Raw genomic sequence first — 27,188 nt, forward strand, 5'->3', positions numbered from 1 at the left:
ATCATGTTCAGTTGGTGACCCTCGGATGAAAGTGAGGGAGCTACACGTTAAATGGTTTAATTACATTTTTCCAATGAAACTCCCATTAAACCGAGCTTGTCCACATTATACCCAGGAGTAGTTTAATCCAACTTTATTTAGGCATGTGTGAGTAACATTTTAGTTTGAGTGTATACAGAGGCCTGTGCAATCCATGCAAATGCTGAGCAGCTTATGATTAAATCTAATAGCAGCCTTACAAAAGCACACTGTGCAATTACTCAATAGAATATAATTTAAGTATTAATGTGTTTGCTCTACTCATTTTTATTTATTATATGATTTTCCTGTTTTAATTTTTAAAGCAAGTACTTGAATTGATGGTGAAGTAAAGACTGATGGAAATGTCTTTATTTAAAAAAAGCTAAAAAAGAATAGAGAGATTAAAAAAGAAATTAAGAGATGAATAAAACAGTTCAGAGTACAATTCTGAAATTCGGGAAATTAACTAGATGAAGAGGGTATCCAAAACAGTAATGGAATAGTATAAATGATAAATATTTGATGGTCCATATCTTATTGAAAACATTTTCTTCCTTTCCTAAAAGAAAAGAACATTAGGAGTCCCTAAATGCAAAATTTAATTCCTCTAAAAAAATAATATATCCTGAATAAATGCAGCTTTTACTGGGGATGTGCTGATAACTAGCAGTGTGATATTTGTGGCCACAAGATAGCAGTGTTCAGTTGGCTGAATGGTTTACAAAAAAAGCTGCATTTGAAGAGCCACATGTTGTTTCAAAAACCTATTTGGTATTTTCCATTTAATTTCCTGTTGATTTTTTTTTCTTCTTTTTCTCCGACTTCAAAATGGGTAACATTGATTTTAATGTAAATTCTTACAGGTTGGGTATTGAGTGATTTCATATTTAATAGGTGGTTTAATCCTACATTTGATTACTTTTGCATTTGTAGGTGATATTTTGGTTCAGTTCTAATTTCTTACAACTTTGAAGTTGCAATTCCTAGCAAGTCCCCAAACTGAGCATCAACTACAGTACCCAAAATTATAGAAGAAATCTGCACACGTGCAATTTAAGGTAACAAATTTTAGTTATTTAAATTGCCTTCTGCATCAAGGGTGTTAAAAATCTTAAAAGATTCCATATAAGTAACTAACATACTTGCTGCATTGATCCAATGTGAACTCCCGATCTCTTCAGACAGAGATGATTAACCAGAGCCTGGGAGAATATTTAGCTTCCTGCCTCCGGACACACTGAGCAGAGGGTTGTTCAGTGGGAGGTTTGTCGTTGTTTCAGAGGCTGTCTGCTGCAACTGCACCGTCAAGTTATTTCACTGGATTGTAGCCTTTGAGCAAACCTGATGAAAGCCATGGAGAAACGATCTTACCTGGTGCTGGAAAACTACATCGGCGGGAAGTTCTTCCCCTGCCCAAGTCACATTGACTCCTATGACCCGTCCACAGGGGAGGTCTACTGCAAAGTGCCAGACAGCGGCAAGGAGGAGGTGGGATAGGGGAATGGGGTAACCTATCACTCTGGGATGACTTCTCTCACTTCTCCATGATTTGTCTTGAAAACCTTTAACTGTGTTTCAGTTTTGCACAATAATACCATTGTAGTTATCACATTTGTGCATCTGTCCAGTTTTCTAATATTGCAGATGTCTTTCATATTGTGCATAAATGTACAAACCTTGCCTTTGTCAAAGGTTATGTTTCAATGATAGTTACCTTTTTTTTTTTTTAAATGAACATTTCCTGAAGTATTTCCAAAAGTCCCCCAAAAAACTTTGAGAACCCTGTTTATTGTGTAATTTCAGGCTCACTCAGATGTTGCACGCCAAACCCCATTGCACAGAACGTGAAAGCACCTTTGCTCTTTGACAAGTAAACACCCGAATAATGATTAAACACACACACACACAGACTGAGCTGCTTTTGTTATTGGCAGAAATATATCGGAACATTCAAACTTCCTGTGAAGGTCACATTTTGGAAATTCACCTAATGAAAACAATGAGAGGGTTTATGGATAAAAATACAGTATAGGTGTTTGAGCAGGACCAATAACCCCCCACTCTCCCCCAAAGGTATGCACACATGCTTTCTTCCATGACACTTTGTATCATTCTGCACCAAACACAGCCCTTGAAATCATTGAATTCACCTCTCGTGTACATTTACAGTCATGAAGAATTATTGGTTCTATCAATTTACTGGTGTACGCCGTGCTGTGTGGTTGTGATTTATTTAGCACCCACTATACAGGCCGATAACCAGATCACAAAAAATGAGGAGTTTATGACCCCGGTCGCGGCCTTAGAATTTTTAATATTGTCAGCAGCTGACAAGGGTGTATTTATAGAGTATGACATTTCGCTTCCCTCAAACAGATATAAGATAGGACCGAATGCCAATAGTCATGAGGGAGCCTGGGACATCCTCATGTATGGTCATGGTGACTTTTACAGGTAGTGTTCCTGTGGTAATTACTAAAACAATAGCTGGGATTTGTTTTGATTTAAGACAAGTTCTTTTTCAGGTATTCTCTTACTGAGGAAGTTAATTACAATTATTTAGGAGATATGTTAATAACTTCTTGATTTCATATAATGTGAGGTTGATTTTTCTGGATGGGGCAAAATTTTAAATATTTTAGATCATTTGAATGGTTTCTGGTTTATACCTGGATGACTTACTCGATACATATATGAATACAGAATATACATATATATATATACACACACACACACATTATATTTATGTATGTATAATTAGGTATGATATAATTTTTAATGTTTTTTTTATAAAGTTTTACATGAATATATTTTTTTCCTTTTTTATTACAGAAGTTAACGGACAAGGACTTTCAAAAGTAAGGTTATGTGATTTCCAATAATGACTGTGATGCACTTTGGGTTTCAGGATGCCTTCTAAATTGTCCAGATTCTGCAGGGCTGGTGATGGTCTCTGCTCCGTAAACCTTCTGGTACTGTTGTCAGTGCCCCACATGTATACCTGATTAGTATATATGAAGAATCTTCCTCCGGACAGTATGAAGGGGGCAGTGAATAGCGGAACAGTCATTCGAGAAAAGTTAGTTAAAAAAACATGTAAAAGCTGTAGGATTTTTCTAACCCCTTGCAGGTGGAGGCAGCGGTAGCAGCAGCGAAAGAGGCCTTTCCCAAATGGTCGGCTCACAGTCCAGAGCAGCGGGCGCAGGTTCTTAACAAGCTGGCCGATGTGATGGAGGCCCACCTGGAGGAGCTTGCTCAGGCTGAGTCAAAAGACCAAGGTGTCACACTATGGGAGAAAATGTGTCAACCACATAGGAAAATAAAAAAAACATAAATATATATATTTGTATATATAATGCATATTTCTGTATTACAACAGGGATTTCATGTTGATTTAATTACATTTTCAGGGTACTCTTAATGGATTTGTCTGTCAATTTTATACTTTGTCTATTTTGATTAAGTGTAGACCACTGGGTTGAACAAATTGAAAAGTTAAGAAACCACAAAATCATTCACATTTACATTGTGATTTTGTGCATGTTTAAAATATCCATAAGAAATATTTTGATTTTTGAGCTACATAGAAGAATATTCTGACCATTTGGAGTGATACATTTCACTGTGGGAAGAATGCGATCAGTTATCTAAACAAACTTGTGTGCTAATAGATTATCATAGCATATTTCACAGAAAAAAATACATAAGATACAGAGGGGGCTAGACTATGTGTTATGTACTTGAATAAGAGCAGGATATTTGCATAGTAAAATGTGTGAATAAAAGAGACACAAGTGCAATGATGAGGCTACGAAAAGTGGCAATAAAGAAGGTGGAGGAATTTAAGTATTTTCGGTCAACAGTACAGAGCAGGTCGAGAAAAGTGTCAATTGTGATAAAAGAACATTAGCGAAAATGAAAGGAAAATCTGTAAAAAACGGTAGTGAAACGAGTGATGTTGTATGTAGGGACAGTGGCATAGAGGAAAAGACAGAAAGGTTGCAGAGATAAAGATGTCGAGGTTCTCTTTTGGAATGAAGAGGATGGATAGGATTGGGAATGAGTCCTTCAGAGGGACAGCATGTGTAAGACTGAATAATGTCCATTATTTCATTGAAGGTAAAACCATAACATTTGCGCGGACTGTGGACATTCCCCGATCAATCTACAACTTCCGTTTCTTTGCGTCTTCGGTCCTCCACCACACCAATGACTGCAGCCAAATGGACCACATTGGCTGCATCAATTACACCATACGCTGCCCTGTGGGAGTGGGTGAGAGATCTGTGGGTGTAAATTCGACCACTTTAAAAGTATTTTGGCGCTCTATGCATTCATAAGTGGTGGTTTTGTTGTGTGCAGCTGGCCTGATTAGTCCATGGAATCTGCCTCTTTACCTGCTTACGTGGAAGATCGCTCCTGCAATAGCTACAGGCAACACAGTGGTCGCAAAGCCTAGCGAGATGACCTCTGTGACCGCATGGATGATGTGCAAGTTGATGCAGCAAGCTGGTATGAGCACAACATCCACGATGCTAAATAAATGAACTATAAACCAAATGTCGAGATCATGAAAAATCAATGTTTCGAAAAAATGTTTGTTTCCTTAGGTGTTCCACCAGGAGTGGTGAACATTGTTTTTGGCGTTGGCTCCCGAGCAGGAGACGCTCTCGTTTGCCACCCTGATGTCCCGTTGATCTCCTTTACCGGTTCCACGGCAACAGCCAGGCACATCACTGAAAGGAGCGCCCCCTTCTGTAAGAAGCTGTCACTGGAGCTTGGCGGGAAAAACCCTGCCATCGTTTTTGCGGACGCAGACCTGGACCTATGCATCGAAACCACTGTGCGCTCCAGCTTCTCAAACCAGGTGAGGAAAGCACATTTTATTGGATGTTTAAAATAAAAAATAAGCTCAGCAATGCAGATTGCAGCTCTTATTTAAGTAAGAACAGTTATTTTTGTTTTCTAAGGTGAAAATGGTGTCCACATGAGGGAGATAAAACCCCATTTATTGTCATACCGAGACAAAACAAGTCCTAACTAAAACAAAATGTCTTTTCTCAGGGAGAAATCTGTTTATGCACCAGCAGGATATATGTAGAGAAAAGTATTTACAGTTTGTTCCTGGAGAGGTTTGTGGCTGCAGCAAAGAAGTGGAAAACGGGGGCACCCTCTGACCTCAGCAACAACAATGGAGCCCTCATTAGCAGAGAACACCTGGAGAAGGTAAGGATTTTTATGCTATATTATAATATGTAACAAAGATGGGTATCAGTGATAATCTATATTAGTTCTATTATTTGATTATTCTCCAAATTCCACTTCCATCATCCAGTTCGAGTCCTCTTTCTCATTCCTATTTTGAAAAAAAACACCTTTTTATTTATTCATTTATTGTAATTCACCTAAATACACTAAATTGAGTCATGGGGTACTTCCGTAAGAATATACAGAATATAAAAAAAAGCACAGAAAAAAAAACCAAAATTATATATGTTCCTATCTAAACGTGAGCATGAAACACTGGAAATTTGGCAAAATAACTAAATAAATCAAAATAACAGATTAACCCTCGTTCGATCTTAACATTGTGTTTACTCCCCTTGTCCTACGGGTCAAAAGTGACCCATAAGACAATCTTTGTACCCTAGTGGTGTACAGCCCACATGGAAACATAAACAAAAAAGAAGTATCATTTTTTTGAATTATGGGGTCTTGTTAGGACAAGTCATAAAATTTCAAGTTGGAAAAAATAGGTTAAGGTGTTTTTTCTTCAGCTAAACATGGTAGTGGGTCACTTTTGACCCGCATGACAACACAAGGGTTAATGAAAGTAAACATCTAAAAGGCAAGTTGCTGATTCTGTTTCAGATTCCTTTTCTTTTTGATGTAACATTACAGTATAAAGTAATTGAAATCACAGTTGAATTTAACTGCTCAATATGCTGATGACAAACAACTTATTTTATGTTGCATATTTATTGTGTGTGCATGTATATATACATTTTGTACATTTTTTCTGTTCCTTAAGCATAACCTGATATCTATTGACCATGAAATCTGGCTTGTGAATGTAGTCATAATTCCATTTATTTATTTATAAATCTATCTCTGTACATTCCAGCCCTTCCTTCTTTAAAAGAGCTATTTCCAAAAGATTTTTTTTTCATGCCATTTTATATAAGTCCTGTATCGATCCACAGGTCCGCAGCTTTGTGGCTCTCGCCCAATCAGAAGGTGGTATCATCCATTGCGGCGAGGGAGTTGACCAGCTGGACCTTCCGGAGTCCAACCTGAATGGATACTTCATGCTGCCCACTGTCATCTCAGGTTTGTGTGATAGCTCCCGGGTCATGCAGGAGGAAATATTCGGTCCGGTAACCTGCATCAGCCCCTTTGAGACTGAGGAAGAAGCCATATTGAAGGGGAACGGAGTCCGTTATGGTCTGGCAGCCACTGTGTGGTCCAAGGATGTGGGTAAAGTCCACCGAGTAGCCAAGAGGTTACAGGCCGGTCTGGTGTGGACCAATTGTTGGCTGGTGAGAGATCTGAACCTGCCCTTTGGAGGAATGAAGAGCTCCGGTGTTGGGAGGGAAGGGGGGAAGGATTCCTATCACTTCTTCACAGAGGTGAAAAGCATCACGATCAAACACTGACAGTGGAAGGCAGGTGGCAGCAGAGGCTTCATCAAAAATATGTTTTCAGGTGATCTTGACAGTCATTAATCCGTGAGCAACTCTCAGGAATATAAATAATATTCTTCGCCTACCTCCTCTGTTTACCAGATCTTGTAATAGTCATAAAAGTCACATTTGTGGGATATAAATAATTCATACTTGATTCATACGTCTTGTGAAAGAAAAATAAATTAAAATGTAAATTCCCTAATAGGCTTTGGTCTGAATATTTTTCCTCCACTGTTTCCTTTTAAACAGCTGATTATAAAGAGAGAGCAAAACAACAGTTCTTTTGGATATGAGAGCAGGCCAGATAAGGTAAACCCACGCCCACTTACAAGTGAAGGTGCAAAACAATCCATCACTCACATTTTTCAAAGAATTACAATGGTAATCTATGGCCAAAAACAAAGAGGCATCCGATGAAATATTTGTTCACAAATGTGCCTTGAGGTAGCCAAACCCAGATATAAGCTCATTCCAGTCCGGTTTATGACTGCACTAGAAGTAACCTCAGTGTTTTGGAACATACCTGAACATTCTTGCATAACCTTACACAAAATTCAATTCGTCATCATGTTTTCTTCAGTCTGAGCAGTTTCACGGATAGACGTGGTATGTAGTGCAGCTTTCTCAGCAACGGACGCACAAAGAATTGAACGTCTCTTTGGTGCATTGACCCAAAAACAGTCAAATTATTTATAATCATTTGCTCTTTTTCTTTCATCTTTTAAACAGCAAATAAGTCGTCTAATAGCATTTTACATTTTTATCAGCATCCTTTTGAACTCTACGAGTCAATTGTTCTTGCTGAATACTTGGCCAAAGTCTACTGGTGATAGACTCTTCTGAGTTGTGAAAATTCAAAGTGTTCAAAGTAGCTGTTTTCCATTTTTTTTTATTGTATATCTGATATGAAGACACTTTTGGAGAGAGACATGAGAGTGAACTGCCTGACACACATTTTTCCAATTTCAATCAGAAATAAAACTAAACTCACTTCTTTAAATTGTTGGCCATGTCATTTTTTTGATTTTTTTTTTGCCTAAATTAAGTCTTATGAGTTAGATTTTGAGTTTTTATAAAATTATACATACATATATATATATATATATATATATATGAAACAATATGGGATATATGGGATTCGACAATTTCACTGCCCTCATAGCATCTTTGTAAGATAATGTGACTTTTTTTTTTCTTTTTTTTCGGACAGTGCAGTTTCTAATCTTTAATGTCCTTTTTTAACCTATATACTTGTAAAACACCCCAAATTTGATTTGTTATTATGCTTTAAATGCCTCCTCTGCTAATGGTGGTAAGACTGAAGGTAATTTAAAGACTAGAGAGAATACTAAAAAATATGATTTAAAGAAGAACAACACGATTATGGAGTTTTAGTTTTCCCTCAGATTTTCTTTTTGGCATGAAGTTGCTTAGTTTTAGTTTAAAGGAAACTATTTTTATGGCAGCAAAGTTAAGTGGTGGATCAATTTCATAAAATGTGTCAATAATTTTTAATCAGTTAATCGCACCTAGTTATGACTCCATTCAAATTTTTTCACAGTGACCAAAAAATGATCGTTATATCTGATCATGACTTAAGAATGCGATAAAGTTTTGACGTGAGCGCGGTTTCATCTTTGTTGATGAATACGTGTGTGAATGTACGTGTTACATTCACTGTACTTGGGCAGTGCCTTTTGGAGAAAAGAGCGTCCATGAGGGAAGTGCCCAATCCATATCCACATCCCCTGATGAGGTGTGTGTGACATTTACCACAGAGCCAGTGTGTGTATCCCACCCTCTATGTTTTGGCTAGGGTAGAGGTATTGTGCTGTGTCACACTGCATGACTGCACACACACACACATGCATACACAAACACACATGCTTTCCCAGAACATAGCGTGTGATGAAATGGATACCACCCAAAAGTCAGGTCAGGGTAACGTGGTTTGTTGCACCGCTCAAAACTCAGATTAAATCATGATCATAAAAGTGAATGGGAACAAAGGAACGTCAGGAATTATTTAGTTTTTCTTTTTTTTTCCCCTCAAATCTTCCGCCGCTTGTGAATGTTTCACACAGATGAAATAGTTCATTGATGGAGGCCTCACCCTGCTGTACGTGACATCAAGGACGGCGTCAGTGACTTAAGCCAAATCAAGCATTTAACTTTCACCTCACTTATCGGGCACGGGGAAAAAAATGCAAATAGAGCATCCTTCCTTTTTTACTTTTTAATCCAGGAGGAAACTGGACTTTTCTGTTTTGATTGCTGATAAAAAACGAGTGAGAGCCCAGTTCCCTTCTCCGTGTGCTAAACTGGTATTGATATTGATATTATCTGCAGATGAATATGAGGCTTTTAAAGAGATTTAAGCTTCATGTTACTTGTTGAAATTATTCTTTTACTTGATGAAGGACGTATCAAACAAATAACAGAAAGGTCAGAAAAAAAGCCTAATTTTCACCTTTTTTTTTTTAAATTTTCTGCTGAGGTTGATTAAACGAATCATAAACACAAGTTTAAATTACAGTTTATTTTTTGAGTGACGCAACAACAGATTGTCTAATGAGAAGCAAAGTAAAAAGTGAAAGAGCAAAGACAAAACTGGCAATCAGGGGTTTCCAGTCTCTCCTTTATCCTGTTTATTTCACTTGCCATTTTTAGTTGTTTTGCCTCAAGTCATTAGTTTTCTCCTATTCTCCTTGAACATCATTCTTAATAAGCTTGACTTTATTTTTTTTCTCTCTTGTAAATGGCCTCTTTATTTCTCTTCTACTGTGCTCTTCTTATCTGAGGGCTCTGTTGCATTTGAGCTCAGGGAATTTTCCACCGCAGGAGGCTTGGGCTCGGCGCTAGATTGGCCTCCCGAGATGAAGCTGAGGCCTGAGAAAATTCAGAGTTCAAGCAGGTTGAGTAAACTCTGCTATGAAACCTGGTGAGTGCGCGGGGAGACGGTGAGAGAGCCGGGAAACCAAACATCTAGCTGAAATCTTGGAGTCCATTTTCAATCGGCAAAACTGTCAGTGTCAGTCAAATGCATTGCATTTATAGAAGGTGTTAAGATCCTAAATGGGCTGTACGATGGTGGTTAAAAATAATGAAATTGTCCAGATAGCAGCTATTTTCCCGAGGTCCTTTTTTCTCTCATTTTGCTTTTCTTTATTCTGGTTATCGTAGTCACATATACTCTTAAGACTACTCAAAACAAGTGCGAGGAATCAAAAAACAAATCAGATTGTGAATAAACCACTTGTTTCTAAATAAATTGAATAGATGCAGGTAAAAACATAGTCCAAGGCGGAAGAGAGGAGGTTACGAGAGGAAGGGAGTCTTTTGAATTTAGAGATCCACAAATGTATATATGCTTGAAAATTTGAAATATACATGCTCTTTCTTCTCTGTCTACTCCCAGCATTCATTTTGACTGACTCAGGCTTCTACATCATACTTGTATCAACTGGGCCTGCAAAGATGTAGAAAATACTTGTGTAATACTACCAATCTTACTCCAATTAATGTATGCAAAAAGTTTCCTTTGACTAATACTGACAGAATAAGTAGCAATGCAACCTTTTTTTGGAAAAGTGTTTTAAATCAACCATTGTTATTGTAATGTGTTTCAGTATGGTTTAATTTGGAGCTGAGTGCTGATTGGTTAGGGGCAAGGCTAACCAATTTATGGATAAAAAAAGCAAGGAAGGAAGTACAACTGAAATAAACACCCCAAAAAGTACTATTACTACTAAAATAAAAAGCCTCTGAATTAAAATAAGCCCAAAGCTTTTTAGCTGGAGAATAATTCACATGATGTTAAAGCATTTCGTACATTTGCTCCAATTTGGTATGAACTTCGTTTGAACGATCAACACAGTTGTAATTTGTAATGTTCCAATGTTGACCTTTGGTCATTTCAAATTCAGCTCGTGATTGATTATTCCTCTGAATGTTTGAATTGTCAGGGCCAAATGGAAGAAAAAAATCGAGACAAACACAACACACAGCCACATTAGGGTTAACAATCGACAGCATGAGACTGGATGGTTGTTTGTATCTCACTCAACTATTACGAATCGGAAGTTTGTTATTCCCATAAAAGTAATAAATCCTCAGGCTTTTGTCCTTTCAATTTTCTGCAGAATTGTCCATCGGATTTAATTTCCTCATGGTTTAAAACTTGAGTTTTGCTAATACATCATTTTAACTATTACATCTATTTAATATTCAGTCTCATGGTTACTGTGCCAGTAAAAGGTGGCCTAGATCTATTGTACATGGTAAATCAAATGAATCCCGGGTGCCTTGAATACAAGTAAATTACGACATTATGCATCGGTCACAGTATCTGCACGGAAAAGTAGGAGTGGGCACGCATAATGTTATTGAGAACCTGATTAAACATGTCCACATTGTATTTACTCTCCCGTCTCTGGTGACCCGATTGAAAAAGAGAGATTTGGGTCACAATCTGTAGCTATACTAAGTCATGAAATAAGAACCCTTTGTCACATTTAGCAGAGGTAAGGATTACTGTTTGGCACTCACGTTACCACAATAGCAGGTTTTGAGAATACTTACAAGCCCACGACTCATAGGGAGCCAGGTGAACAGAAGCAGCCTGGAAGTAGGGCAGGCCTTTGACTCTTTTCCCTACCATGCTGCCAACAGTCAGACTGAGGCAGTCTGCTTCTTCTTCTTCTTGATGCTCTCCAGCTATGCACAATTATATCCTAAATTATGTCAGCAGAAGCAGAAAGCAAACAGACTATATATATTTCTGCAGGAGCGCATCAACATCTCCCAAGTTTGGGGCTCTGTAGGGACTTTTGAAATGCTAATCTGTATGCTTACTCTGGATGACATGACACTGAGGTACATTATCAACCTTTTTTTTTGAAAGGAGAGAAAACATTACAGCTCTTTTAACCAAAGACAAAAAGAGCCTGAACAAAGTACGCTGTGGTTCTGACATGCTGTTTCGAAAATAAGACCGTGTCGTCTTTTGTCTGAGTACGGTTGAGGAGCAAAAGCTCATTTACAAGGATTGCATTTCAAGTCTTCCAGCAGCAGTGATTCCTGCTTGAATGGATCGTGCCTCTGTCTTCCCCACAGTATTTCACCACTAGGAAATTATCCACCTTCCTTTTCTTTGGATGAGTTGGTTTCTTATTCTCATTGGTATAATAGGTACATGAAGCTCAGAAATGATTGGGCTGAGCTGTAATGGAGCAGGCTGGAATGTGATGAGTTTAATTATTTTTCCTACATGCAATATATGTTAGAGCTTCATGGGATTCTACTTAGCTTTGTTTGATAAAATATTAGCACATATTTACAAAAAAAACTTGTATAGACCATGCTGGATAATAATCTCTGTATCAATGACATTTTCTGCTACATTAACATGTTAAACTACCAAATTATATGTGCGACATTGTGGTTCTGGATAACACGTATATTCATTACTCTAATTTACGGGATATCAAATGGCTAAAATGGCTATCAGACTTTTTTAATTCCTCTTCCTTCAGCCGAAGGGAATATTCAAATGTTTGTACTTTTGAAGACCTTAAAACACTTGATAGCCATAACTTTGACACTTTATATTTTATTGTATTTCTTATTCTCCCTCCTTCCTACTATTATCTATTATTCTTATGTTTTGCTTGAAACTTTGGCACAACAATTTCCTTCGGGATAAATAAAGTTGTCCTTATCTTATCTTATCTTATCTGATCTGATCTGATCTTATCTTATCTTATCTTATCTTATCTTATCTTATCTTATCTTATCTTATCTTATCTTATCTTATCTTATCTTAAAATGGTGCAAATTACCATTACAGTACATTGCAATGATGCAACCCTGTAGCTTTTGAGCATGAAAGTGAAACTCTTGTTTTGTGTCTGGGGAAATTTTTTCCAATTTTGATGAAATCCTGCACACCCAAAAAACACAGTAGTTATCTGTGATGAGACAGCATAGAATAATTTTTCAAGGATTAATTCCATGTAAAGGAGTTTTGAGTCAATGGGATGATAATGGTGCATCTTCTTGTCCTGGTAATAGACTACTTGTGTAGCCTTTATCTTGACTGCTTCATCATTTCGCTGCCAGACAAAAGCCAACCCCCACCATGGAGGGTCCTTATTGTCCTGTCCTTGTTTGTTTCCATTGCACTTTGATATTCTCCTGTGTAGATGATTCCCAGAAATTTGAGCTTTGCTTAAATGAAGTGTTTACAAAGGATCATGTGGTGGATGCAATCAAAGGAGGACACAGATGCTCAGGTCAGCCATGGCAGAGGAAGCAATATAGAAAACAAGGTTAGTTGACACATCATATGCTGAGACAAGGGTGCTTTTCACAAGGCTTATGTTGACGTAAGAAAAGACTGCAGATAAGAGGGAAACAATTGAGTTTAGTTTACACCTGTACCACTTTGACTATCCTTGCAAAACGGAGGAAAGAAAACTTGTTGAATTTGGTGTAAATACTTGTTAACGCTGATCAGTTTAGATAGTACTGAAAGCCTGGATTTGTTTGTTCATTTATTCATTTATGTGCTTACAGAGGCTTTCAGGAACTTTATTTTCAACAGCACTATTTTTTTGCATTTTATTTTTGTCTCTATTTAATTCTACTCATCATTGTCCTGATGTTTCTTTTTTTCCAATCTCAGTGTATAATTGAATGTATTCGCTATTCAGATCTCAGTAGCTGATTACCTCAATGAATTGTGCCTTAATTAGAGAGTTTGAATGGGAGCAGACAAATGACCTTTCTGGTGAATGAGTGTGCTCCAGAACTCTTATCGCCAGGAGTAATTTCAAAGCTGCTTCTTTAAAGGTGAACTGATATAAAACAACTCATTATTGGTTGAAAATAGACTTTTCAATGATGAAATTTTGATTTTTTTTTTTGGTCTATTTTGAGACAGCTATTTGTTTTTGCGGATATGGGAGATCTTTGCTTGTTTTCTATGGCTCTCCTATTTTTAAGAGTAGCTTAATTATCTGATAGATATGTCTCGTGAAGAACATACACCAATTTATTATTTGACTCTTCAGCTTCATTCACCTTCATCGCAAGAGTCAGATATTTACTTTTGCACATGGAGTAACAACAACAACAAACCAACAGGGGAGCCAATATAAAGCTGACTTTTACCATTGATCCATTATTCATACCTTTTACGCTGCATAGGGCCACCGGGCTTGGATCCAGTCTCCGCTGACACTGGATGACAGGCGGCTCACAGGTTTATTAGAGGTCTGACTGACAGAAAGAAATGAACAGTCAAACAACAGCAGCAGGTTCAAACTATGATGAGCTCAACTGAGGTAATTCTGTTAGATAACATTCAAAAAACTGGGTCAGCTGCTATTGCCATGGACTTTGTTGTCAAAGATGTATCGTATAGTTATGAGCCTTATGGGCAAAGAGACACAGGTACCATCCAGGGTAACGATGTCTTGTGGAATCTCACACAGCAATGTGAAAAATTTGCACAGGACATTCATTGTCATATATCATTTTCAGGACATTTGCCTCCCCACATGTTCCATAACAGATGTGAAATAACTTTTGCGCTGTTTGATGCTATTAGTTAACTGATGTCAGAGGTTTGGGATCACTGACCTATTAACTTTATGTTTACCTCTTTGTGTTAAGCGTTTCACAGTTGCTCACAGTGCAACAAAGTAAGGCAATCATATAAATGTGGACAGTATTTAACAAAAATGCAACTATTAACCAAGAAACAGATATGCAAGTAGATGCAGAAGTAGTGCCACTGAAACAAATTATATTTAGACTTGCAAAGATACCAGCAGAGCTACCATATTGCATATCAGTTATTGTAAGAATTCAATCCAACGTAGGTTCTTTAAAAATTACACCTCATCGCATTTGTGTCTCCACGGAAATGGCCCACAAAGCTTGATTTCATTTTGCATGCATAGAGGAAAGATCAACACCAAATCCTCCCTGAATGGGAAAATAACGAAGTCAACATGTCATAGAGCCGGGCCTGTCGCCTCCAGCATTGCTGCCTCACAAAGGCCATCAGATCTCTGCTGAGACTGCAAAGAGCCAAGGCCTGTCTGTCTTAGTGTGGGTGGATGAGTGTGTGTGTATGTATGTGTGTGTGTGTGAGGGAGAGGAAGAGAGACAAAGAAGGGGGGCTGCATACTTAAAGCTGACTGGTCAATTCCTAACTCCAGGACCAGATGGCTCAGTTTGGCCTATGATTCCTTAGGCTATTGTCCAGGTGAGCATTTGTCTGCATGAACATGCACATGCACATGCGCACGCACACACGCACACACGCACACACGCACACACACACACACACACACACACATACGCCCAAATGCATTATGTATGTGCATATATTGTATATGGATATACAAAACCCCCGGCATGCCAGGCACTGTGTTTTTCATTTATTTAAGACTGAGTTCTTCGTACTTCCAATATATTGAAACCTATGTGAGAATGAATTTTGAAGAGATGAAAAAAAAGCTATACAAAGATCAGCATATCACATAAACAAATACAAAGACATCAATAAACAGAAATTCAGGTAAATATCAAGCCTTGTGAATGCTCTACTTTGTGTAGCTTCTCATTAACAAAATATTGCGATGCCTTCTGTAAAACACTGTAATGGCTTTCAATTGATTTTTCATCCATGTCTCTCTGAATCAAGCCTGACCAAACTCTGGAATTACATTTGGCAAGCAAGCAGCCAACTGTGACTGAACCACTTGCTCTGCTCATGGCATTCGTAAGTGGTGTGCAATGGATTCTTAAATTCAATTTAGAATTTACCTGCAGAAAAATTAATATTTGATGTAACTATATTTGAAAACCAAAGGATTTCTGGCCAACAGCATTTTAAGAGAAAAGTGGGCTTGCCGTGGGACAGAGTAATGGCTTTTGAGATCAGGAGAAAACCTGATTGAATAAAAAAAAAACATTTTGGGTGACGCTTGTGGTTTACCGTACATTGTTTTTTGAGTCATGCAGGACCAGGAGACAGTATAGATAACTAACAAATGAACTTCAAGCTGGGTTTTGTAATTTCTGGAAGTACCTGATGCTATTTGTGCCGCTATGACAACAAAAAAAAAGAAGAAAAAAAGGATATATATTCAACAAAGACTTTATTCACATGGCGCTGCCACCCAATTCAAGCGTAGTCTCTCAGTCTGTTTGACAAATGTGTTTGCTTACAAACTAACTTCCATATTTTCCCGTCCTTTTAACCAATTCATTCAGCCTTGAACAGCAGATTCATCGCTTTTATATATATATATGTGTGTGTGTGTGTGTGTGTGTGTGTGTATGTATATATATATATGTATATATATAATATATATTATATATTATTATTATATATATTATATATTAATATATAATATATATTATATATTATATACATATAAAAATTGTACTTTGTAAAATATAATATATGTATATATATATATATATATATATATATATATATATATATATATTTGCAAATCAATGCATTAGATATGTATAAAATATAAACACATTTTTAAACTTAACAATACATATACATACATGCATTGGTTGATCATACCATTCATTGACAATCCCTGCTAAATACCCTCCTTTAACCCCCCCACACACATCAGCAATGAAAATTGTTCAACAGCCACACCAACATTTATTCTTCATGTTGCCTCTGCTTGTACGACCGACTCTTCACCCGACCCATATCTCACTCTTTCCTGCCTTTTTATTGGCTGGCTGGAGACACACCACCACTGGGAACACGGCCATAAAAAGATCAAACACACGCTTGACTACACAAAGAAGTGACTGACCTTTCCTGGCACATGACAAAATGGCGCCATGTGATCTTGTCTGTTTACATGATTTTCCTGTCCTTGAAAAACAGTACGATCATTGATTTACGAGTGTCAGTCAAGAGGAGAGATAAGAAGATAAATAGGTATAAAAGTCAAAATATTATGGAGTTTATACCATATTTCCAAGATGCGTATTATAGTCCATGTAATCTTGCATTATGATTGACCTTCAAAATTTGAGCAATAACGATTGTGAATCATGCAATCTCCTGGGAAAGTTGAGATTTGTCCTTCGGTATGTCAGTAAAATATTCGTATCACAATCAACATTCATATTTCTGTCTATCCATATTTCATAAAACTACTTTGCCCAAGCCCTCAATGCTACATCTTAGAAAAATGAACTGCATAAAATCACAGCAAAAATGTCCTTATGATGCTATGAGATAAGAGAATTTATTGTCATTTACGTGGTCTTTCTTAAAAATGTAACAATTCCCTCATTTGTAGAATTTTGTTTTGATTTACCCAAACCAGTGTCTTAAAGGACAGATGATAATTTGGTGAAAATAGAACAAGGGATTATAAATGCTGGACTCTATGCGCGTCCATGTGACCTGGATAGGAGGTCATGACAACCTGACCAGGGGCGATGCATCGCTTTGTCTTCATCGACAAAAGTGGCACAAAATTTGGATTTCAACCAACGGAGGCCCAAAAGTGTTGCCGATTATTTGATTGTTAGCACGTACTTACAGCTGTTGTTCCTCTTTTCACGCTCTTTCATTTTTTTTTTCCTTTTAAGAAAACAACTATGAGTGATTTTTGGGTACCACTCGTAAATTACAGAAGTGGGTGAACGGTAACCATGGAAACTGAAGCACACATGAGCTGTATTATAACAGTAACTACCATAAACGCCTTAGTCTGGACACTTAAAAAAAATAACTTAAGAGGCTTTGTGCAATGCTTCTCAGTCAATCCTTCAGCTGAGGGGAAAATTTGCTTCAGGAAAGAATTAAAGGTACATAATGCAAGTAGCTAAAATGCTTTCTGCAATTATCTCATAAGATGTTTACCTAACAAACCAGTGCATGGCGAGTTCAGCTGCTGTGCATCTACAGACCTTTATAAAGTGCTTTTTTCTAACCAGAGCACTATGCCTGTGCACGAAAACACAAACTCTTGCACATAGTTCTCTTGCTATCGGGCATTGTCTCAGTACATTTCCTCACTCTGAAGAGAAGGGACACTTTCTTAGGGTTTTACGACTGTGTATTTTGTATTTCCTCCAAGAGAATGATGCATTATTTTCCTTTAGTTTCCCTGTTATCAGATAAGTCTGAGAGCATTCTGGGGTGATCAGTGATGTGGTGTCCTCTTTAGCTCGTGCAAAGAAGAAATGCGGATTTGCTTTTTACGGTGCGAGTGCTAACTATGATAAGGATGTGTTATAATTGTCGGATTGGGTGGAGTCATCATCCATTCGACTTTAAGCTTCTTCTGAGGTCATTGATTTATTTGAGATTAAGCAATAGTTCCTCTCAAAACTGAAATCCCTTCCTGTGTACTTGAGGTCAAAGAGAGCGGCAGCATTATTAAGGTATTAACACCCCCCCCCCCCCCAAATGCAGAAACTTGTTTCGCTCATTACACTTCCATATTTGAACTTCACGGCCAAGAATGTGGAGTTTAAGACTGGAGAACTCAGACATTTGCTAAAGCTATTCGTATTTCCTAAATTTAAACCTAGATAGGCTCTTAAAGAATTAATGTCTTAATATGCCTGGAAATATAATTCTGATTTCAAGCACCATCCTTTTACTTGAAGCAATGTTAAGGTAAGGTTGAACTGAGAAGAGGATGTTTTTTATTTCAAATATAGATTGTTGGTGTTTCTGCGTCCTTTTAGCTTGTCTGAAAAAAAAAAGAAGTCATAGAAACAAATCCCCAACTTTTTATAAACATTGTTGTTTTTATTTACAAAATCAATACAATAGGCACTGTTGAACGTTTTTACTGACTGTCACCTAAATCTGATAAATTCACAGCGACCCAGTCTCAGATTAAGATGTTCACCTTCTAAACTGAAAAATTGTTTGTTTTTGTTTACATAATGATAGGTTCAATATTAAGATTATCCAATTTAAAACAAAGGTCTCAATTTGGATATGAAACATTTAATAAGTCCCACAATCTAACAACATTTAAGTATTGTTTGGATTCATGTTGCACCTTCTTGCTGTTTATATATATATGATTATCCTCTATTAACTATCAGCATAGAGCTCTAGCCATAAGTATCAACTAGTACGAATGATTCGTCTCTCATCTCCTCTTCTCAACTCTGTGTGTGTGTGTGTGTGTGTGTGTGTGTGTGTGTGTGTGTGTGTGTGTGTGTGTGTGTGTGTGTGTGTGTGTGTGTGTGTGTGTGTGTGTGTGTGTGTATGTGTGTGTGTGTGTGTTATGTAGCCTTCGGTTTGAGGGACGCTTGAAAAAGAAGCAGAGAGCAGAGCATTTCTCCTAGGGTGCTTCAAGTCGTGCCAGCGAAACTAACTGTGAGATTAGATGCAGAGACAGAGGGTGCCGCGATCTGAGTGAGACAAGAAAGAAAGGGTGGTTGTCTCGGTGCACAGCAGGTCCTTAACACATCCCAAGGCCAGCCATCTTTAGGTCTGCTGGGATACTGAGCTCAGGATACAACAGGGTGGGCTGGGGGCGATAGGGACAGGAAGGGCAGACAGCGAGGAAGTGGAGAAGACAGAGGGATGCTCGAAGGTAAAGAGTCACACAAGCTGAAAGAAAGGGATGGGTGTTTACAAAATGTTATAAACACTGATCTGAAGCATTTCATTTCCCTGTTAAATTACATTTACTTCACATTATGCTTTATGATTTTTTTTCATGAATGTTTGAATTTTTTTTTCAACATCTTGGCCCCTCAGAGCCACGCTGCAAAAAAAAAAAAAAAAAATCGCTTTATATCTTCCCACTGCATCACCGGCCATATGCTGATGATTCATGGTGCCCGCTTACGTAACCTTACATCTTGTTCTGCCGACACTCCGCTTTAAGGTTTGACACACACACACGGTATATCTGTACAGTTTCAAACTGAGTACCATATAGTTCACATTTCAAATCTGTATTTCACTGTACCATGTAATCTAACTTCTTCTTATACAATATTGTAAAAAAATGTATGCAGTTGCTGTGATCATCTTGATTTTCATTTCTTTCCACTGAGGTAATTAGGTTCTAATTATTTAGGTAAGTACAAAAGAAATAAAAAAAAGAGAAAATGCAAAAATAAAATAATTAAACAACAAAATATACCAACGGAAAGAAGAATCTTCATTCCACTTCAGTATTGTATAAAACACAACTTATCGGATCAGCCCTGATATAAAATTGTTTTTTTTCCACAAAGACGAAAATCGATTCACCTCGATCCCTCTGAGTTACCCGAGAACACCCCCCGAAACTGGCCCTCGACTCCGATTGGTTCGGTTACCCAACGAGGTAAACTCTTCCAAACATGAACCAGCTGCTTATGCAAATACTTTACAATTGTGGTGTTTCCGGTGGCCCGGTGTTTAACCATGTGAGGTATTTATGCATGGACGAGAACTCCCGATGAGTGTTTGTGTGTGTCCTTGCTATCCAGTGGATTATTAACTCATCCCTGCATGTTATCCAGCCATATCATGATAGTATAATACCAGTGCTGACGTCACTAATGATTGATAGACAGCTGTTTATTTGTACATTCTGTGTGAAAGTGGAAGGGAAGTATCCTGTGCATGAGGGGGGACGTAAAGAGGGAGGGGAGGCAAATATTTTGCTCCAAAGAATGGAACAAGAGGGGAATGTGCGTAGGTTTCAGATCAGCATGGAGCCGGAGTATAAACAAGCCAAAGGAAATTATATGTGTATCCACCTCACATATACATTAATGAACACAGGGCAAGGTTACTACAATTGAAATACAAATACAAACAGACTACTTGAAGTATTTATTATGGCATCTATTATTTGGGACTTCTCTGCATAGTCTCAGAGAATTTCCTGGACGATACTTAATAAGTGAAATGTGTTCTTTTTGGTGGGAAAATAAAACCCAAACACAGGTTTAGAATTAGACGTAATTTTCTGATTTTTTTTTTAATGAATTCTGGAAGTCCTGTTTTTTTCATGAAGATACAGTAGAAAATGGCCTAACTTTTTTTTTTTTTAATTATTTTGTGGGATAATGATAAATCTTAATCAACATGTTGCTCTAGTTTGTGCCAAGATAGGAATATAATAATCTACCAACACTGACTCAGTTTAAAATGCAGTGGATCAACAGTGAAAGATCAAAAGACCATAAGTCAGGAGAGGGTAGAGGGTCATTACGTCTTCATGGACTGACAGAGGCTTAGTGCTTCCTTCATCTATTTAAAGACATCTGCTGACCACAGAGCTGAGAGTGTGTATGAGTGAAAGTGTGTGTGTGCTTGCCAATGGTTAAAGGTTATGGTCTGTATAAACAGGGAAGGGATTTGTGCATCAGTTCTTTCCTGATTCTTTTGGATGTCTAACACACTGCTTCTTCCATAGATGGCATCAGATTGTATGTGTGAGCTCGTGTTTGACCCACAGGACGCCACCTCAGACTGCTGTCTCCATGGCGAGGGCTACTTCCTATCATCGGAAGGCAGGTTTCCTGTGCTGAGGGCGCCATTACAGTTTTGTGTGTACTGTCCACTGCTCATATTGGCTACAAGTCAAGCCGGACGCTGATGATGAAATACATTAATTCACAGAGTCACATTCAGAAATAAATCTTCTCAACTAAAATATATTTAGAAGGCATGTTTTTTTTAACAAATGAAATCTGGATTTTTTTTTCTTAGCCCAAAGATCTCAGTAGAAGGTCTTCCAATCTCATTGTTCATGCTGCAGCAGGTCGGAGGCAGAGAAACAGAGCAGCATCCGGGAAGCCAGTCTAGAGCATAATACTGTCAATGACTCATCATGGCCTTCAGATTAGATGCCTGCTTGCACGAGACAAAAAGAGTTTTCACTGAGTAGAATTGGGTGGGTGAGGACTCGGGTGAGGCTAAAGGTGGAGGAGGTCTCTCAAAATAGCAAAGGCAGGCCAAAGCCATTGTCTAAGCTGCTCCGCTGTCTTTTCTTTTCCTCCTGTTGAATGCTGTGTCTCTATTCGCCCCACCCTATCACTATTAACTTGACAGTAGACACACAGGCACCACGGGGGAAGCTGTTCTGCTGCACGCTATTCTTTCAGGATGGCTATTGTAAAATGTTGGCAATGAACAAAAGGCTGACTTTCATACATTTTGTAGACAAGTGTACAAAATGTAAAATCCCAATATTTCATAGTTAATTGCATGCATAGCAAGATTTACAAAATCCAGAATCCATGTTAATTTCTTGGTTGTTCATGACTCATCAACATCCAGCCTGCCATGCTGCAGATAGAAATGTTTTTTGGATCCGATGCAATGTGGTTTTTTTTTTTTTTTTCCAAAATTTTGTTTGGAGATCAAAAAAACCCAACCACAAAACAATAGATGATCCCCGGAGGCGTGATGTCTCTTGTTAAAACGTTTCGCATTCAAGCAAACCTTCTCCACTGAAGCCCTGACCTTCCGCCAATCATTGTGTAATAAAGTGCAAAGAAATGCTAATCGGTCTTAGTACCGTTTTTGCAACTTTTGGTGGCACTTAATTATATTTTGTGAATACTCTAGGTATGCTTGGGTATTGCGGAGGACTGTAAAACTAAAGGGTCACAGGGCCTGGAGCTTCTCTCAGCTGCCATTGAACAAGATGAGGCGATCAACTAGGACCTGTTGCCAGTTGATCGTAAGTATTATTTACACTTCTTGGCTAAACTGGGCTCACACTGGGCTTAACAAGACCCTTCTTAAGTGCATTTCCTTACATGCTGCATTGGATGAGAAGGTGTAACCTGGACATTCCAAGTCTTCCAATCTGGGCAGGTCGGCATGTGGTTTACTCTCCGTTAGGCTCATGTGAATACCTTTGATTATGCTTTGGTGTTTCATTGATCTACATTGATGCATGAAGTTTTTTGTTTCCTCTATCATGCTGTTCTACTATAACATTACGCTGTATCATATATACATATATCAAAAAGAAAAAAAGGAAATCAAAATATTGTAGAGAGTCACGGATGTTGGGGTTGATGCTTGTTTCTAGGAATTTTGTGATATTTGGTTTGGGGTGCAAGGAATTCTGAGGTTTTTTTTTACCTGGAATTGAACGGGAGTGTGGCTGTGACCAACAGCAGCTATTGCTTATTAAACAGACATTTTTACCGTCAGCCAGGTGTTTTCCCTGACTAAAATGCTACTATATGTTAAGATCGAAATTGTGATACCTGGTGTCAGGCAACACGTAGGACAGTGGATCTGTCAAACAGAATTACTGTCTCCTGCTATCTGCTACACAGCCAGAAATGACAGATTTTAAATTGCAGTCCACCTGTAGACTTTGAAGTTTTGGAACAGAGCAAGAAAAGGCAGTTTTATCATAGATGTAGTACACAACCACCCCCATCCTGAGCAATCCCCATCCAGATCAAGATGTTTGAATTGTGAGTGATTCATAAACCTACATAAAATGTATCTCATTTTGTCTGCTTTCTAATGTGGTTCACATGACTTTAAAATGCCAACACAAAGTTTTAGTTCGGACAAAATGGATTTCTTTTCTTAAGGAGATTAGTTGAAAATTCTGTAAATACTCAACTGAAAAAGCCACCCACAATCAATGCTTTCACAACTTTCCACATGCCGAATAAAGATTGAAGACGGTCAGTAATGGCGTGCTTTCGGTGAATTCACTGGACAATATGTAGTCATTTTCTTCCCCTCAGTGGTGCTGACAATGTGGTTTTGTACCTCCCCTCCACAACAGGAGTATAATGGCCTTAAAATGGTGACCATATAAAAGATGTTCTTTTTCCTCCAAAGAAAAGTCCCCAGCAGCTCTTTCTGACATTCCTGGGCTTGCTGAAGATTTTCACTGGCAACCTGACAAGCAGGCAGAAAGTGATCTTCAAACTCAGCATCCTTAAGCTCATGACCAAACACACGTTCCATACAGCTTTTGCATTTTGATCTCCCTACATAGAGACCTACTTGGAATTGGCACGATATGTGAATAAAACAGGGTTAAAAAATTGCCAAGTTCATGCATCAAATCCTTAAAAGCTTCCAGGGGCAAAATGTATTCCCTGGTCATGCTTCACTTAGGAAACTGAGTAAAGAAACCCGAAGGGGCCACTATGATAGTTTAACGTCAATATTTCTTTAAGAGGCTTTCAAGAAGATATGAGTAAAGAGATTTTTGACTTAGTTTGGGCCATGGCACTAAAAAGCAGACTTCTATTACATCACATTTATACAGCTTGGCATTGATATAGGGATTTAAAAACCCATGATTATACTTAAGAATCAATTGCGACTTACAAAGAGCCACTGTGGTAATTTTAGAATGGATGCTGCCCCTCTGTTTTTTATAAGCTGGTGACTTTTAGGTGGAAATTTGGCAATGCTGACAATGCAGTAAGAATATGTTTCTCTTTCTTCTGGCACTTGTGACAACATGTTTCACAAAAGCACTTTTAGCAAGATTCAAGATTCAAGGGCATGAAAGAACACATTATTATGCAATATCTTAGAATATCCGGATGGCACAAGCACTTAAAGGATCATATGTTTGTTGATGTTACTACTGTGCCAACTAACTTCAATTAAACACATATTCAAATTCATATTGTGGCCTCTTAACATAGTGTATATCATTTTGGTAGGTAACTTAAATTCTTTATGATTTATATACAGAGGAAGCATATGCATGAAACGCTCCTTGTTTGACCCAATGCACGTTTTACATGCTCCTGTGAAAGTACTTTATGGAAGTCATTTGACATGCACAAATCGTCGGTTATGTAATAAACATTCAAAGAATAGCTATTCAGTCTGAGAACTACATATGATAAGAAAAAAATAAAAATGCCTGATTGAGGGGTTTTGGTCTTGAACGGTGGAAAGAAAAAAAAAAAGATTGGAGCCACAAGTCAGTCACAGTTGGATTTCTAAGTGAGCAAAGTACTTAAAGAAACAGAGACTAAAGTACAAGCCAGAAAATATAAACCCCCACCCACCCATCCATCCATCCATCCATCCATCCATCCATCCATCCATCCATCCATCCATCCATCCATCTTCTACTGCTTATCCTGCACTCAGGGTGGCGGGGGATGCTGGAGTCTATCCCAGCTGTCACCGGGCAAGAAGCAGGGTACACCCTGGACTGGTCGCCAGTCAATCGCAGGGCCGCATACAAACCCACTGCACGTTTTTTCGTGGGAGGAAGCCAGAGATCCCGGAGGAAACCCGGGTCAGACACGAAGAGAACATGCAAACTCAACACAGAAAGGTTCCCTGTTAGAATCGAACAAGAATCCTTCATGCTGTGAGGCCAAAGCACTAAACAATGCACCCCCATGCCCCTCATTATATTTTGTAAATTTGTAACTTCTAGTATTCCATGCTCTAAGACATGTCATAAATTGCAATATAAGCCAATTAGATGTCCATCACATCATAAAAACCTACTTTCCTATCACCTGAGAACTTGTTGACAGCTATGATCCATGTATGTGAAATATGATAATGAATTGGTGTTGAGAAACTGTGAATATTAATATGATGTATGGATTTTTTTTTTTTTATCTCTGCCAATTCCTGCCTAAATTATAAGTTTGCTCCATCTCCAGTCATTTATACAGTGACACTTTTTTTAGCCAAGAAAGATGAACGTCAGAAATCATTTGGCCAGGCAAGTCCTGAGTCTGCACTATCTGATGAAACTGTTTCTCTGACAGCACTTGACATTTGAGTCATTCAGTCTGCTATGAACAGAACCACGAGGCACTCAGAGTCTTTACATAATAGCTGATACATATCAAGCAGAGCTAAAAGGGAGATAGGGAATGGCAAGATTGCAAAGAATGCCCACATTTTTGGATCTAAGGGAGGTGTGTGCGTATATGTGTGTGTGTGTGTGTGTGTGTGTCCACTTCAGATCTTTTTAGAAGCTTCGGCTATCAGAGAAATAGCCATGAAGCTGATGCTTGGTCAGAGACAGGATAAAAGAGAATAGATTCCAAGTCCAGAGGCGTCATCTGAATTGGAAACTGTTCAAACTTAAACCAAGCTTCGAAGTACTTATATAATTTGTTTTCTGATGATTGTCAGATAAACATGACTCCTCCGGCTCTTATTTCTCCATGGGTGACATAACAGTTCACATTCAGGGTTTCCTCAAGGTGCTCTCACCACTACGAACAACAACAACATTCCCTGGGTCAACTAAAAGTCCATCTCATCTTTATTCCGGTTCCAGGTCACTGCTCTTGTGGTGAGTGGCTGGCGCACGGAGTAGCTTTTCTTGGTTTTTTCCATTTTTTTTTTTTTTTTTTTTTAATTCCTCCCTTCAACTTCCCCAACTCCTCCTCATCGCAGACATCTCCCCTTTCACCTCACCTCCCGTTGCAGCAGACATTTTTCCTCTGACGGGACTAATAATAAGCTAACCATAACAATGAATTTGTTAGCAGCACGAGCTAACACAGCCAGCGCAACTAACGCAACCAGCATTATCAGCTCACTCTGGAATACGGTCCCATCTACCCGGCTATACTGGTACCTGAATCTCCGGTACACGCCTGGATCTTTGGTACCGCTCCACTGGAAGATGCCGAGCGGACAGAAGATTGCGTACTCCAGGGAACGGCTGCTTCAGCTGTTCCACCATTCCAACAACGCCGAGGTCCAAGACCGGATTATACATGGATGAGATTCTGTGCACCCCAGACCAGGATTCCCAAAACTTCCCACTCCCCCCGACCCCTCTTCTCAACAAAAAAAGGACCAGAAGAGGAAAGATAAAGGGCAGCATCAGACCCCACCTCAGACGGGAGAGAGATAAATACAGAGTGCTTCCCATGGTCATATTAGCCAATGTGTGTTTGCTTTGTGGAAGGATGGACGAACTCCAGGCCAATGAGAACCACACGAACGAGTGCTGGACTGCCTCTATCCTTGCATTTACTGAAACTTGGTTAAACAATAGTAACATCAACAACAATTCACTGCCCATAGATGGATTCGGTCATCCCATAAGGCCAGACCGGGACGCTGTTATCACAGGGAAAAACCTCTCTGCAGGTGTCTGCCTTTTTGTCAACCCCCAGTGGTATAAGACGTCACTCGTCTGGGAGACGTTTTGCAACTCAGATGTTTAGCTTCTAGGGCTCTCCCCTGCGCCCCTTCTGTCTCCCCACAACTTTTCCTGGTCCTTGCTAACATCCACCCCAAAGCTAATGCAGAAACAAGATCACAAAGCAGTGATTAACAGGAATTATCACGTTTCAGGGATCCTTTGAATCCATGGATTGGGATTAACTTATATCTACGTCTGCTAGTACCGCTGAGGAGATGGAGACTGTCTCATCCTACATCTCCTTCTGTATTGACAATGTCATACCCTCAAAAAGTTCACCACGTTTGCTAACAACAAACCCTGGGTG

The 27,188-nt window shown here is 38.6% G+C and overlaps 1 protein-coding gene across 1 annotated transcript; it reads left to right on the forward strand.

The window, feature by feature from the left end:
• Window positions 1-1,246: 1,246 nt before the first annotated feature.
• Window positions 1,247-6,910, forward strand: aldh8a1 (aldehyde dehydrogenase 8 family, member A1). The gene is made up of 7 exons (XM_086166775.1): window positions 1,247-1,509; window positions 3,152-3,299; window positions 4,141-4,296; window positions 4,384-4,533; window positions 4,632-4,888; window positions 5,086-5,247; window positions 6,225-6,910. The coding sequence occupies exons 1-7, from the start codon at window positions 1,366-1,368 to the stop codon at window positions 6,675-6,677; spliced, it is 1,470 nt and encodes a 489-aa protein (XP_086022901.1). The 5' UTR covers window positions 1,247-1,365; the 3' UTR covers window positions 6,678-6,910.
• The last annotated feature ends 20,278 nt before the right edge of the window (window positions 6,911-27,188 follow it).

Source organism: Fistularia commersonii, chromosome 20 (assembly GCF_037954325.1).
Source record: "Fistularia commersonii isolate RoL2024-O1a breed Wild chromosome 20, RoL_Fcom_v1.0, whole genome shotgun sequence".
In the NCBI taxonomy this organism is placed as follows: Eukaryota; Metazoa; Chordata; class Actinopteri; order Syngnathiformes; family Fistulariidae; genus Fistularia; species Fistularia commersonii.